This window comes from Drosophila teissieri, unplaced genomic scaffold, assembly GCF_016746235.2.
Source record: "Drosophila teissieri strain GT53w unplaced genomic scaffold, Prin_Dtei_1.1 Segkk124_quiver_pilon_scaf, whole genome shotgun sequence".
NCBI classification, from domain to species: Eukaryota; Metazoa; Arthropoda; class Insecta; order Diptera; family Drosophilidae; genus Drosophila; species Drosophila teissieri.
This window is the reverse complement of record NW_025224990.1, coordinates 120,354-136,928: the sequence shown is the minus strand read 5'-3', so window position 1 is coordinate 136,928 and position 16,575 is coordinate 120,354. Positions and strand designations below refer to the sequence as shown.

General features: G+C 39.3%; 1 protein-coding gene across 1 annotated transcript; it reads left to right on the top strand.

Annotated features, from left to right (window-relative positions):
- The first annotated feature begins 4,244 nt into the window (after positions 1-4,244).
- On the top strand, positions 4,245-13,729 carry LOC122625550. Its single transcript, XM_043805642.1, has 2 exons — positions 4,245-4,599; positions 13,452-13,729. The coding sequence occupies exons 1-2, from the start codon at positions 4,245-4,247 to the stop codon at positions 13,727-13,729; spliced, it is 633 nt and encodes a 210-aa protein (XP_043661577.1).
- The last annotated feature ends 2,846 nt before the right edge of the window (positions 13,730-16,575 follow it).

Sequence of the window (16,575 nt, the reverse complement as noted above, 5' to 3'; positions counted from 1 at the left end):
TGAAGCTTCGACGCACACCTCTCCAGGGTAACATTTGGTATCTTGTTAAAGATATACTTGCGCAGTATAGATACGGCTCCCGTATCTACCAGACACTCCACTGCCACATTGTTGACAGTGACATTTTTCATGCGACTTGAGCTGCGTACGACTTGGACGCCAGCAGCTGACCCAGGGCAATCTCTTGACAGAGGGTCACATGTTGCAACTGAAGCATTTTACAGCAGACTTGCAGTCCTTACGATGATGATCTAATGATCCGCAGTTAAAGCAGTGACTCTTCCTGTCGTGCTGTCCCTCGTGCTGCTTTTTCTGGCTCGACGTCCACTTTCCCTCGTTAGGATTAAATGGCTTCTCGACCACACGGTCGAACACCTCATACTGCTCCTGTAGTTCTTTGTAAGACTTGCAACTGTAGAGAGAGTATCTGAAATCACTTCTCATGTTCAAGCCGTCAACAACATAGCGGATAACTGAACGTGCATCAATGTTGCCAAGTGAAGCGATCTTTTTCATCTGTAGTAGGTATTCGTGAAAAGATTCCTGCTTGCGTTTCTTGCGGTCGCGGAGCTGCTCGTGTACATCCGCGCTGCACACATATTGTCGACTGAACTCTGTCTCCATCAGCATACGCATCTCTGAGTATTGGTGTACATACGTAGAGTCCAAAAACAACTTCGCTGTGTTCGTCATTTTGGCGCGAGCCTGAACATACATCTGCTTAATGTTCAGATCGTAGGCTGCCGCATTCATCTCAAAATTTTCAAACCTATTTTTAACCGGCATGGACTCTCCGTCAAACTCTGGAATGATTTTCGCAAAGCTTTCTGCCGTAATCGAGCAACCGTTGTTTCGCTCCTCCGCTCCAATCTTAATAGCAAGAAGCTGCACTAAATCTTTCAGCGTTCTTGTATTTTCGTCGATCGAGCTGCTTTCGATTAAACCAGCTGCGCCACGTTGCTCTCCACTTGTCCCGACATGATTCTGCATGTTGTTTCTTGCATTCCCACCTTGCTCTCCGCTTGTTGCGACAAGATTCTGCACGATTTTCATTTCTTTCGTATTTTTATTTCCACTTATTTCGCAATCGCTTTCCAACGGCGTACTCGTTTTAATCTTTTTGCCTGCTGCAGCCACTGACCTTGTGTAATATGGCTGTTTTCCTTTTGAAATTGGAATCCGCGACGGCTCTTGCTTAATTTCCTTCTCACTCACACGCATTCCCCGTTGCTAACCGGCGTCTGTCAAACTCTTCTTCTTCGTCTTTTGAGACTTCTCGGGGCAGCGTTGAGACTTCTCGGAACGGCGTTGAGACTTTTCGGGACGGCGTCACTTGCAATTTTCAGGTTAGGACGAGCCCCCAAATGTAAGATGAGATTTACTCAACTTTGGTTTTTATTATTATAGGTATTTAAATATCAGTATTATTATTAACGATGAATGTTACAAGTTTAGTTTAAGTTTTCTGCTTTTGTTTTTTCTGCTTTCTTAACTCGTTCTCTGACGTCCGTATCTGCTGACTTCTACTCTCCGACTCCCCTTCTCTCGCTCTGCTGCTGCTCTCTGCTGTCGCTTCTCTCTTCTGTCGCTCTGCTGTTTCTACTGCTCTCTTCTGTCGCTCTGCTGCTGCTCTCTGCTGTCGCTTCTCTCTTCTGTCGCTCTGCTGTTTCTACTGCTCTCTTCTGTCGCTCTGCTGCTGCTTCTCCTGTCTTAATACTTTTTCTGTATCTCTTCTTAAATCTACTCGAGTAGTGCTTTTGTTGAGAAGTCCCAATACCCCGTCTTACATTTATTATTTATAAAGATGAGGCATTCGTTATCGTAAACCTTTTTTTAGCTGGCTAGTGCCTTTTCGTAATTGCTCTCGGTGACTTGGTAAGCTTTAATTGTTCCTAAAGCTTCACCACAGAGACATGAAATTAAATGGTTAAATTTTTCGATAACTGGAATGCTGGCGTCTTTATGAACCAAAGTTTCAAAAATTTCATTTTGAATTCTTGATTTTGGGAATGCCAAATTCGGAAGTCGCGCACGAGTTGGAGCTACAGCAGCTGATCCCGGAGCTTCGCTGACGCTTGCTACCTTCAAGGCAGACAACAGGGACATTATTTTTGCCTTGGTCACTATACAAAGCTCTTCCAACTCGTCGCTAAATTCATCGCTACAATCTATGTCTTCTATCTGTTCTTGTAATTGATTTGCCTTACTAATTGAAGCTTGGAGCTTGCTTTTCAGCTCTTCCAGAACAGATTTATTTTTGGTTTCTAGGCTCATTTTAAATTAAATATTTAAATTAATTACATTTAATTAATTAAATTTTATTTCCGAATTAAATAAATAAATGGACGAAACAAATTGTCTCAAATCAGACCGACAATATAATTTAATAACCTTCGAATCAATAATTAGAAATTTATTAAGCCAAAAAAATTGGATATTTTTAATTTCATAAATTATCAATTTATTGTTCGAAAAGTATATTAAATATTTTTCTGATGAGAACAACGAAAACAAATTATTTAAATTGAAATTCAAGTCACGCAGTATCAATTAATAGTGGGTGCGAAATGACGCCGAATAGGGTATTCCCGCAGAATACAGGGACCGTCACTTGAGGGTCCGATAATCTAAGCGCGCCAACGAAAAAGGGCCAAACAACAACAACGCAGTTAGCGGTGCAAAAGCGAAGCGAAAACGAAAAGTTCACCGCTGCAGCTGCTAATATATAAGGCTGTCTGTGTATTAGTGCGCAAGCTTGGATTAACTTCCCAACTATTAATGCGAGTTTCAACGAACGAGAGTGGGAAGGGGGGCGACAGTGATTGCAATAATACCGTACAAAATAATAAATACATGTTGCGTCCAAAAGCGGTTCAATATATGTATGTGTATTTATTTTATCAACCAATAAATTGAATAATTTGCATGCAATCTAGATCTACTATATTGATACGTACATATGTGCCAAGAACTGAAAGCGAGGTGCAATATTCCAGTACAAGACAATAAACATTAAATTTGTCTATAACTCTAGCTTTCAATTTTTTGCACAAATACCTGTGATTTCCGAATGCTAATTGTAGCGGCCACTTTCCTTAAAAGATCCCTCGGTGGTGGCGGCAATTCCGGAAGTAGGGTATTTCGCGACCGACACGGAATATGTTTAGGATATTTATTATTAAACACAATAGCGTGTCGCGGGCAACAATATATTTATTTATTGCACTCAAAAAAAAACAAGAACAATTTTTTATGTTGCACTTTTATATATTATATATATATATTATATTATATGTGTCACTGTCACTTTAATTTGTTTAAACTAATTCCTGTCCACCCGGGGCGCCATGAAGTTTTTAATAAGTTTATTAAAAATAATCGAACTTTGGAGGCAAGAATAATTAGGTTTAATTTCGGAACGACGACAACGAAAAAATGCGTGTGCTCGGGTTGAATTCAATTTTCGACTTCATCTTCTATTTAACATATGTGTTCTTAGGCCTAGCTTAACAGAGGTTGGCGAAGACGGGCCGAATTCGCAAAGAGCGAGAGAGAGCTTTATTTTGCTTCCGCCTTCGCCCTAAACTAACTTACACTAGACTTCAAATTTTTTCTACTTCACATGCCAACAATAAACAACAAACAATAAAAAATGACCGACAATATGAGTTCCGCCAACAAGTACATTATTTATTGGCATTACCTTTATCAGCAGAGGGCAAGAGGGTAACTTTAGCTGGATGGTCCATGAAGTTGTAACGCTGAGCGACCCTGTATGTTCGAGTAGAGACAATCACCGAGAGCGTCGACGGCATAGGAAGTCAGCAATACGGCTCCCAGAAGGGAAAGAGCCTCGTGGATACATTGCCAATAACGCCCTTGCTAGTGATCGATGACTACGAGGCAAGATGGAATACTATGCAATCTTAGCACTATAGGCAATAAACTCACGTCAATACTGCCAGATGGCCCGTAATCCTCGGCGCCATGAACAGAATGGGTATCCAGGTGTACCTGGGGTTCGTCTTTGGCAGTTACTTTAGGGACCGTGTTGCTGTCTCAAAGATGCACCGAATTTTGGCAGGTGTTCCCCACGGATCTGTGCCTGGACCGATCCAGTGGAACATCATGTACAATGGGATCATGGGCATCAACAGTCCCTTAGAAGTCAAAGTGCATTGCTTTTGCGGGCGACGTGGCAATAAAAGCAAAACAATCGCAGATCTCCAGGCAAATGTAATGCCATGATTAGCGCTGCCATCGACTGGCTCGAGAAAGCCGGAGTAACAATCGCGGCGCACAAGTCCGAGGCTGTTCTATTAAGCAGCAGACAAACGGTGGAGAGTATGCTGGTCTCCGTCAACGGGACACAGGTGACCTCAAAGGAGTCCTTTAAGTACTTGGGTGTTATGATAGACCATAGACTATCGTTCAAGGACAATGCCATATATGCTAGCAGGAGGGCAGCAATTACAGCTATTTCCTTGACGAGACTCATGCCCAACGTTGAAGGTCCCAGAAAAACGGACAGGAAACTACTGGTGTCGGTAGCAAAGGCAACGCTACTATATGCTGCACCAATCTGCATTAATGCCCCTAGTAAGGGATCATTCCTGAAAGAAGCGCGCTAGGTTATACGATCTATGGGACTGTAATAAACAACGTTGAGCTGGCTTTTTCTGGTCAGAGAGTGTGGTGGTGTTCTTAAGACGTTGCAGCATATAGAGCCTTAGTCATAACTGTACAAATTAAGTTAAGCTAAGTCAGTGGTAGCTATGCAAAGGGACAAAAACATTGATAAGGAATTTCTCTCAGTGCACACCTTATAATGTCGTCCATAAAATTATGCATTAGGCCCCTTTTGTGCTATTGGACAAAGTGAGTTCTCTAATTATAGTTTACGGAATGACTAGGTTTTAGATTTAAGTTCAAACAACAAAATGTGTTTAGTTATGCATTGAACTGCCGGACAGGTAATAAATTGGTTATTCTTGGCTCACCTGATAAAATCCACTGATGAAAGGGCTTCCATAGGTCGGTGTTTAAGATGAAACATATAATTAACGGGTTGCCCAGAAATAATCGGCTTATTTAATCTCTCGTATTCGGAATACTTTGGCTACACATGTTTATGTTTCACTGATTTCTTACTTTTCTTCGACTCTATCCCATTCTTTCTTGACTTATGTAGTCCTCCTATATTTCATAGCTCTTGTTATACCCGTTACTCGTAGAGTAAAAGGGTATACTAGATTCGTTGAAAAGTATGTAACAGGCAGAAGGAAGCGTTTCCGACCATATAAAGTATATATATTCTTGATCAGGATCAGTAGGCGAGTTGATTTGGCCATGTCCGTCTCTCCGTCCGTCTGTCCGTCTGGCCGTCTGTCCGTCTGTCCGTCCGTATGAACGTCGAGATCTCAGGAACTACAAAAGCTAGAAAGTTGAGATTAAGCATACAGACTCCAGGGACATAGACGCAGCGCAAGTTTGTCGATTCATGTTGCCACGCCCACTCTAACGCCCATAAACCGCCCAAAACTGCCACGTCCACACTTTTGAAAAATGTTTTGATATTTTTTCATTTTTGTATTAGTCTTGTAAATTTCTATCGATTTGCCAAAAAACTTTTTGCCACGCCCACTCTAACGCCCACAAAACCGCCAAATACTGTATGTGCTGAAGACTCTCCTTCGCATTTCCACTAGCTGAGTAACGGGTATCAGATAGTCGGGGAACTCGACTATAGCGTTCTCTCTTGTTTTTTACATTACTTTAGATAGCGATTCATGTTTACAACAAGAGTAAGTATTATAATATAAAAGCTTCACAACTGTGGCAGCTTCTTTAAAGGCGGTAGACTTTTTTAAATTCAACGAATGGTTATGGGTTAGATAATTAAACTGGACACTTTCTTCGTCTAGCCAACAGAGCCAACAGAACAGGAGGCTAAGACAAAACACGTGTTCTGTGTGGTGGCGGGAGAAGAATACTACGTCAGCGTAACCGGCTTGGGTGGAAAGAAGATAGTGCGATCTGGGTTTACATCCTGGACTGGACTGGCAGTGCCGGTTAGCGTGTAAAGGACTGAAAAGCACACGGAGGTTTTTGAATCGGATTATGAATCGTACATGCCGTCAACGGACGATAGGTGGTATCTTTAAAAGATTTTAATTTTCCTACCGTAGAGAGTATAAAAAAAAAGTGGAACGATGAACGCGAATCGATGTGTTAATCCTTTAGTTCTTGTCCGGCTGTGCCATTTACGGTATGTCGATCCTCAGGATTCCTGAGGTCCTTTGGTAGAAGTAAGTTGACATACAAATTGCGGGTGTGGAGGATTCTTAATTGCCCAACAGCTTCTGTTTGTCAACGTCGGCGGTTAAACTACAAACTGAGTCTTGCTTAGTTGTTGATTTTACTGACCGAGCAGGCTTTGCTGGGTATGATAACATGCGTTATGATGCGTATGATAACATCCGTCGTTACAGCTTAGAAAAGGTCTGTATTGCGGTTTTGTGCGTACATTCCGTCATGCGCGTATGCTCCGAGCGCCCCGGAGGCCAACTTGCTGCTCCAAGTCCCGCGCCTTTGGCAGCCTCTTGTCGTTCTACTGGACCGCGCTCGTTCGGTCCAACGGCCTCCACCAGATAGCCCCTACTCACTATGTCTCTAACATGATAAATTCACATTTTAGGTTGAAGCTCAAAATCTCTGAGGATGATTTTTTAGGGATCTTAAGGGACAACATGAACTCACATATGGAATTTTTGCTCTTTGCATCCCCAATAAGATAAGAGCCTTTTGAAAGAGCTTGTATTGAGAGTTTGTAGATACAGGTGCTAGTGCATGACTTCTGTGTCAACATATTTTTTGTCCGGGAGGGGAGAACGATGGAGTCTCAAATTGCAGGAATTACTCTTCAAGTGGCCTTCATGAATCGATTGGCGCAAGTGGTGCGCAAAAAGTCAGACAAGAGCCGTTCACCAGTGTCTCTTGAACGAACGGTCTGTGCTCAACCAAAAACCAAATTCGTGTTTCCCTTTTGCTCTGCTTATTCGCTGGCCGTTTTTTAACGAGCGAAGAAAATAAAAGCCTTTTGCATTTGTGAAAGTGTATGTAAGTTAACACCAGAGGAATCTAAAACAACAAATAGGCAAAGCTTGCAATAACAGAAAATTTCAAGATCAGCGTCTGGAGCGCTGACGGCAACCAAAAGCACCGATGCGGGCAGAGGCAGCGACGGAGTTGACACCGACGCAGGCAGAGGCAGCGACGGAGTTGGCGGCATAAGTAACACCAAAAATTGTAAACCAAGATCAGTTCTAAATTTTATTCAAATAAAACCGGACCTCGAGTCCGAATTACCTTCTTGTGAAACAATTAATTAATGTTTTACTTAACTGGCGCCCAACGTTAAAAGGGTCCTGCCGCGAAAGAAATCCTTCGTAGTAACAAAAAACCTGTAAGAGCACCCCATAGGCTGCCCAGGTTCGCAAACTTGGAAATAAAAGACAATAAATCTGTAAGAGCACCCAATTGGCTGCCAAGATTAACGCGGAAAGGATCCTGCAAAGAACAACTCACTTACATCGGCCTGGAGGCTATCGCCGCAGACGACTGGACGAGAGTGTTAAGAAGGTACCCCAGTAGCAAGTTAATTGAGTGAAGAAATCAAAAGATAGAAACATACAAAAATAAATACACGCGAAATACAGCAAAAATATAAAACGCAAAATCACTGAGGACAAAATATTTGATAAACAGAACGAGAAATATTGTGAAAATATAACAATTTTTATATGAGAAATAATTTAAAAATATAAAACACAAAATCACTGAGAGAAAAAAATATATATTTGAAAAACATAACGAGAAATATCGTGAAAATGTAAACTTTTTTTTATTAGAGAAATAATTTGAAAATACAAAACATAGAATCACTGAGAAAAAAAAATATTTGAAAAACGTAACGAGAAATATTGTGAAAAAATAAAAAAAAAATTTATAAGAGAAATAATTTGAAAATACAGGACATCAAATTTTAACAAGAATTACAAAAAATATATTTGAGAATCATACAAAAATAATAAATACAAAAAAATCAAATAGCAAAAAATACTGCGAAATATAAAAATCTTTTATGCAAACATCTATGCGAGAAATAAAATAAATTTTTCTTTTATGAAAATTACAAAGAAATATTTGCAAATCATACAAAAAATATAAGAAAAAATACTTTCAGAAAAAAATAAAAGTTTTTATACATCAAATCTATATGAGAAATACTTTCAAAATATTCAATTTTGAACAAAAAATTACAGGATAAAACAAGAGAGAACGCTATAGTCGAGTTCCCCGACTATCTGATACCCGTTACTCAGCTAGTGGAATAGCGAAGGAGAGTCTTCAGCACTGACAGTTTTTGGCGGTTTGTGGGCGTTAGAGAGGGCGTGGCAAAAAGTTTTTTGGCAAATCGTTAGAAATTTACAAGACTAATACAAAAATGAAAAAATATTGAAACATTTTTCCATAGTGTGGACGTGGCAGTTTTGGGCGGTTTGTGGGCGTTAGAGTGGGCGTGGCAACATGAATCGACAAAATTGCGCTGCGTCTATGTCCCTGGAGTCTGTATGCTTAATCTCAACTTCTAGCTTTTGTAGTTCCTGAGATCTCGACGTTCATACGGACGGACAGACGGCCAGACGGACAGACGGACATGGCAAAATCGACTCGGCTACTGATCCTGATCAAGAAAATATATACTTTATATGGTCGGAAACGCTTCCTTCTGCCTGTTACATACTTTTCAACGAATCTAGTATACCCTTTTACTCTACGAGTAACGGGTATAAAGATTCGAAGGCCCTAGTAAAGGACCACCCCTACCGAGAAAACCCGCACAACAATTTTCAAACGTAGGTCGACAACCATTTATTCCGCACTTGGCTTATGTCCCACAGACCAATAGAGCAACTCATTACGTACCACAACAACAATATGGGGGGCATTACCAACAATATTCTGGCAACCTGCCAACGCAGCCACCAAGACCATCGGCTCCAAAGCCACTTCCTAAACCCGAGCCTATGGACATAGATAGGAGCATGCAGACAAGACAAGTAAATTACATGAACAGACCCAAATTCGGACAGCTGGAAAAAAGACCACCACCACAAGGACCAAACGGGCTGCCAGACAAAAGACAGAGAAATTTTCACCTAGACACCGCTAGCGAACAACAACAAGGTACAGGGTACAACGACGAACCACCAGAAATTGACGAAGCAACACTCAATGAATACTATTCAGAAACCCCAGACTTCGAGCAAGAAACAGATGAACAGAATATACTGGATTACATTTTTTAGAGTAGAACCCTCTTCGTTCCCATATTTCCAATCTAAAGCAAAAGGTAAAGGTAATGGAGAGATGATTAAAATTCTGATAGACACCGGATCCAATAAAAACTATATCCAACCTAGACTAGTAAAAAAACCAATTAAAAACAACCAACCCTTTGTCGATTGTACCGAAAAAAAGGCACGCTTCAGGAAAAAAAAAGCACAGAATGGTAAATGATTTCAGAAAATTAAACGCAGTTACCGTAGCGGACAGATACCCCATACCAGACATCAATAACGTACTTGCACAGCTAGGACAGAACAAACTTTTTTCAGTAATAGACCTTAAAAGCGGGTTCCACTTAGAGAATCTGATATCGAAAAAACGGCATTCTCAGTAAATCAGTGAAAATACGAATACACCAGACTACCATTTGGACTAAAAAAAGCTCCTGCCATTTATCCAAGAGCACTAGATGACATCCTTAGAGAGCATATAGGAATTAGGTGTTTCGTATACATTGACGACATTATAATTTTCAGTAAAAATTAAGAAAACCACCTGAGAGACATTGAGTTAATATTTAATGTTCTTGAAGAGGCAAACATGCGAATTCAGCTAGATAAGTGTGAATTTTTCAAAACAGCAGTAGAATTCTTCGGATTTTTAGTAGCCAACACTGGAATAAAAAAGAATCCCGAAAAAGTTAGAGCCATCGTCGAATTTCCCGAGCCGCAAACTCTTAAAGATCTTTGTTCCTTTTTAGGACTGTCAGAGTTTTACCGTCGCTTCATTAAAGATTATACGAAACTTGCAAAGCCCCTAACAGCCCTTTTAAGAGGGGAAGAGGGCCGAGGCCGTATTTCAAAAAACGCCTCCAGCAGAACTCTAATCCAACTCGACTAAAACGCTGGGGAAGCATTCAATAAATTAAAACAAACTCTTGCCTCCGAAGAAGTCATGCTGGCGTATCCAGACTATAGTAAGGAATTTCAATTGACCACCGATGCTTCGGATTATGCCATAGGAGCCGTATTAGCCCAGGAAGACAAACCAATAATGTTAATTTCTAGAAAGTTATGCACCAAATAAAAAAGAAATGCTGGCCATAATTTGGTCAATTCAAATTTTTTGTGAATTTTTGTGCGAAATTTTTTGTATGGCCCAACCAAAATAAAAATATTCGCAGACCACGAATCTCTTACATATCCAACTAACCCAAAAAGACGTATCGACCAAATGAATAGATGGAAAGCAATTTTAGAAGAATACAATCACGAACTTTTGCACAAACCTGGCAAGGCAAACGTGGTTGCCGATGCATTGAGTAGACCTCCCTTGCAAACGCATGGAGAACTTAATGCAATGACAGAAACCGTGCACAGTAGCTTCAGCTCTCCCGAAAAATTAATACCTATGGCAGAAGAACCAATAAATGTGTTCAAAAATCAAATACTGCTATCCTTGGGAGAAAAATCCTACAAATTCGAAATTGTTTTCCCTACATACCACAGACACACTATTAAAGAACCAACATTCAATTCTGAAAATTTGCTAAAAATTCTAAAAGAAAGACTAAACCCCTCCGTTATAAATGGAATCTATACCGACGAAGAAACCTTAGGCAAACTTTAAGAAGTGTACCCACTTTTTAATAATTTCAAGACCAGATACTCTAATAAAATAGTTACAGACCTGACAGATGAAAATGACCAAGAAAATGCAATTTTACTAGAACATAAGAGAGCACACCGCAATAGCAACGAGAACAAACAGCAATTGTTAGAAAAAGTATACTTTCCACAAATGTTAGCCCTCATTTGTGTTCATTAAATAAATCATTAAAATAACAAAAGAATGTCAGACTTGCAAGGAACAGAAATACGAAAGGCACCCGAATAAGCCCGAGCTACAAAACACACCAATTCCACAATACCCAGGGCAAATTATCCACATCGACTTTTGCCTCACTTGTAAACAGGTAGTCCTCACAGCAATAGATAAGTTTTCCAAATTCGCACAGGCGAAAATAGTCACAACTCAACACATTAAACAACCCCTGAAAGAAACTTTAATACATTTTGGTATCCCAGAAATAGTGATAATAGACAATGAAAAGTCCCTTGGATCAGGTAATGCGAATGCTGCAAGACCAGTTCAATATAAAGGTCTATAAAGCACCACCCTACCACAGTTCAGCCAACGGTCAGATCGAACGCTTTCATTCAACTCTTTCAGAAATTATCAGATGCCAAAAAGCTGAAAAATTACACAATTCATTAAACGACCTCATAGAAAGATCTGTTGTCAAATATAACTATTCAATACATTCGACTACAAATAGGAGACCGGTTGATTTATTCTTTGGCAGAAAAGTATCACTTGACCCTAAATTAATCCAGATAGAAAGGCAAAAAATTACGGACAAAACCATTGATTGACCCTTGATAAAATCAACCACACGGCATTAATGAAATTAAAATCTTACGACCCAATTCTACCATTCGTAACAGAAGAAATCATGTAAAATGTAATTAATGGCTTAAAAGTTAGGAATATAAGGAAAAGATATATAGATTTAATAGGCAGTGCTTGGAAATGGCTGGCTGGATCACCGGATAGCAGAGATTTTGAAATAGTTCAGAAAAAAATTAATTCAGCTTTAACTAATAACAATAACCAGGTTATCTTTAATAGGCTTATCATTGATAAAATAAATAAAATTACCCTGGCCAATAGAAATCTAATAAACAGCTTAAAATATGACGGAGACGCCCAAAGAGATACTAGCACCACTTTAATCTTTCAAATTCAGATGCTAAAAGAGGAAATTCTTAATCTTAATCAGGTCATACAGTGGGCAAAAGCAGACATTAGCAATCCCCAAATACTAGGAGACCAAGAGATCAATGAAGTCAAAAGAATTTTAGAACATAACCAATTACCCTACACAAATTTTGAGGAAGCAATGCACATAGCAGAAGTAAACACAGCAAGTAACGGACCAATGTTAATCTATATTGTAAAAATCCCTGTAACCGATACCAAGTTATGTGAAAATATTTTAATTAAACCAATAAATTTTTGTCAATTTGTCAACAAAATAGAAACCGAAAATGTAATTAGGTGTAAGGAAAAATTATTCGCAAAAATTGCAAAATGTAATAACTACAATGAAATAACGATTTGTAAACATAAAAATATGATAGAGATTAGTAACTCTTCATGCCTTCCAAACCTCCTAAAAAGTCGCCTTGCCACCTGCACTAGAATCAACAATCAACACATCCCTACCATCGATGAAATTGCACCCGGAGTTATACTACTAAATAAATTCAGCGGCGAGATCTTAGTCAATGGAACAACGTCATTAATTTCAGCAATACAACAATAGAAATTGATGACCAAGTCTTCACGAATAGGTACTCCGTACACCACCAACCTATGCCGGCAATTCTCCAAACTAAAACAAGAGAGAACGCTATAGTCAAGTTCCCCGACTATCTGATACCCGTTACTCAGCTATTCGAAGTGCGAAGGAGAGTCTTCAGCACATACAGTTTTTGGCGGTTTTGTGGGCGTTAGAGTGGGCGTGGCAAAAAGTTTTTTGGCAAATCGATAGAATCGATTTACAAGACTAATACAAAAATGAAAAAATATCAAAACATTTTTCAAAAGTGTGGGCGTGGCAGCTTTGGGCGGTTTGTGGGCGTTAGAGAGGGCGTGGCAAAGGGATTTTTTTGGCAAATCGTTAGAAATTTACAAGACTAATACAAAAATGAAAAAATATCTAAACATGTTTCAAAAGTGTGGACGTGGCAGTTTTAGGCGGTTTGTGGGCCTTAGAGTGGGCGTGGCAACATGAATCGACAAACTTGCACTGCGTCTATGTCCCTGGAGTCTGTATGCTTAATCTCAACTTTCTAGCTTTTGTAGTTCCAGAGATCTCGACGTTCATACGGACGGACAGACGGACATGGCCAAATCGACTCGAAATCGAATCCTTGTGCCTGTTACATACTTTTCAACGAATCTAGTATACCCTTTTACTCTACGAGTAACGGGTATAATAACCATTAAAAATCTGGAAGAGAAACTATATCTAGAATTGGTCAAGGAACTTAATGTCAACAATACCAAAACCTTGGAGCTGCTAAAAACAACCTCCCACACAGCCGATATATTGATGGGCTGCGTCATAATCACCGGAGTCGTTCTAATAACGATCCGCATCTTGATTAGGAGGGTCGCAAAATTCCGTGTCAACCCAAACACCGAAGACGAACAGATCAACGACCGCAACGAGTGGGGACACTCGATTTTAAAGGTGGAGGAGTTAACACCAGAGGAATTGCACGCGCATCCGGCCGTGCAGCTGCAATAAATGAAAATTGCAAGATCAGCGTCTGGAGCGCTTCCCGCTGGAGCGCTGACGGCAACCAAAAGCACCGACGCGGGCAGAGGCTGCGACGGAGTTGACACCGACGCAGGCAGAGGCAGCGATGGAGTTGGCGGCATAAATATCACCAAAAATTGTAAACCAAGTTCAATTCAAATAAAACCGGACCTCGAGTCCGAATTACCTTCTTGTGAAACAATTAATTATTGTTTTACTTAACTTGTATATGCGAATGATCAGTCTACTTGTAAATCACACTTGCTTTTGTGGATTCGGTGCGTTTGGAGTGTTTTAATTTTCACAACAAAAAAGTTAACTTTATTTTCAATTTAATGCAGAAAACAATAAGTCTAAGGTCTGACGGCAGAGAGCGCCCGAGAGGCAAAGCAATAATATGGCGCGAGAACGAGCGATAAACCACTGGATGCATTTTTAAGTGCAATCGCTCGAAAGATGTCAGAGTGAGAGCGAAGCGAGCTCAAGCGATAAAGCGAGAGAGTTTGCAACCTTCAGCTCGCTCAGAGCGTACGATTGTTTTTCTGTATTCTGTGCTTTATTTACCGTTTATTTTCAAATTTTTAAACAAAATTGTATATAATATAAATTAAAAGTCGAAATAGACGCGCATAGTTAAAGAACTTATCTGGGTGGTTTCGTAGATCATATAAATAATTGAATTCTCCTTTTTTATTTCTTTTGCAGTTAAAGGGGTGGACCCCAGTTTTTTTTAACAGAAAGTTAATAGTTGCGCTTGATGTAAAAAATTCGTTGTCCGAATCCATCACGTTCACATTAATAACTGCAAGAGAGCAATGCACAGTGGTTGCGCCCATAGGCCAAAAATGAAAAAAAAATGTTTCCGAATATTTACGAAAAGTAACCAGATTGTTTCTAAAATGTCCAAATATGTGTATGCCAACACCGTTTAACTCTAACGGGACATTCTAAAAATAGAGTGTAAAGGGAGAACAACTGTTCATTTTTGCAGCACAGCGGAGTTTTGATTGCTTTTCGTCGCAACAAAAGTGAATTTCGAAGTTGTCAAACGAGCGATTGATAGGTCCAATTTTAATTATTTAAAATGAATTTTAAAGTCTCAGGTATTTACTTTAATAAATTCTAATAGTAAAATTCATTGAATTCAGTAATATCACTGTATTTGCCAATGTATTAAGGAAATAAAAATCTTAAGTCTAGCTGCAAATAATTGCAAACATACGTGTAAACAATAATAAACTCAAGCTGTCTTGCTGTCTTCAAGGTCAAGATTTCGCCGCATTTTGCTGATTTTCCTATGTTTTTGTGATGTTTCTTTTGTAATTATCATTTGTGTTTGTCAATTATGTTTGTGACAACAATTTTGCTTATTATATTTTTCACCATTCTTTTCTTACCGTTTTAGACAGACGCTTCTTGTAACTGCACTATTTCCTGTGTGTTTTTAAGCATTGAACTCATTTTTCAAAAGTGATGGTCAATGTTTATCGATGTTTTAAAAAATTTCAGCTGCAGAACTTTGCGTTTGAGTTATCTTACACAAAAGAATGCTGCCGCCCTGTTTTTGTCTTAATATTCTTTCATATTAACAAAATTGAAACATACTTTTAAGTGTATTTATTGGTTTTTGCTTTTTGGTGGGCGTAAATACTAACTACCACGCTCATTTTTTAGATTTTTTCCAATTCTTATGTTTCAAAGAACTTACAGTAAAAATTTCACTACGATATGTCTGCTAGAAGTATTTTTGGCCGTTCTCGCTATATAAGCCAGACCACTGTGCAATGTAGGTTGTTTCTCGCAAAGCTCTCACTCTGCCATCTTCTCGCTTTGCTTCGCTTCTCGCGGGAACTCTGCCGTCGGCCTAAGTGCGATGTTTGCAGTGTTAAGTTAGCAGGCTCTCACGCAACAAATTTTAAACGGCAATTAATTGCAAAACAAGCGGTAGTATTTAATAAATTCGAGATTGACGATGACAAGAAAAAATTTTATATGAAACTAGTGAAGAATAAATCGACTCTTCGATTACTGAATAAGTAATAAATCAAATGTTTACATCTAATAAATATGTTAAAATTGTTGCTAAGCTTTGTTTAAAACGCACTGAAGGCAAAAGACTGTTTACGAGGAGTCTTTCGTTTTTTCGCTCTTCTGCTGACCCTCATTGAGCGATCGTTCAGTTGGATCGCTCTCTCTGAGTTGTTGTTGAGTGAGCATATAAGGAACCACGAAAGTGAGAGTCAAAACAAACCGAAAACCAAAACAAAGAGAAACGAAAAGTTCTGTTCAGAGCGAGAGCACACGCGCATCTTCTTATACGGTTGTGTTAGAGTGCAGACCGCAAAACGAAAGATAGTTATTTGCGAGCTATGGTTTTGAATGAGAATGATCTTACCCGATCTTACGAAAACTAGGAGCTATGTGTTCACTATGCACAACATCGTTATTCAAATATTTCACCACTTATTGCACGATTTTTAATATAATTAACTATCAGATATCGAAAGTTTGCTCACGACGTGATGCGACGTGTTTCGCTCGTTAAGTGATGCATTGAAATATTTTTAGAACAAAGGAAATATTCAGTATTTATATATAAGGAAAAGAGCTAAGAAGGGGTATTAACTACAGTGGTTATGTCGGAGCGACCGACTAATATGGTGTCTTTTACACAGAAATAGAGCCTTTTCCAGACTTCCATGATTTATGTTTTATTTGGTAGTGAAGGGTCGGCTGCTGAAATTCACCATTTAATTGAGTGTATCTACTATGTGGTACACCCAATTATACAATTCATTGTTTGTGACAATCGTTACCTACCGAATTTCATTTTC

Coding starts and splice junctions, on each gene's coding strand:
- LOC122625550 (XM_043805642.1), top strand. CDS start 4,245: ATGATTAGCGCTGCCATCGACTGGCTCGAGAAAGCCGGAGTAACAATC. Junction 4,600..13,451: donor AATCTGCATTAATGCCCCTA/GTAAGGGATCAT, acceptor AACTATATCTAG/AATTGGTCAAGGAACTTAAT.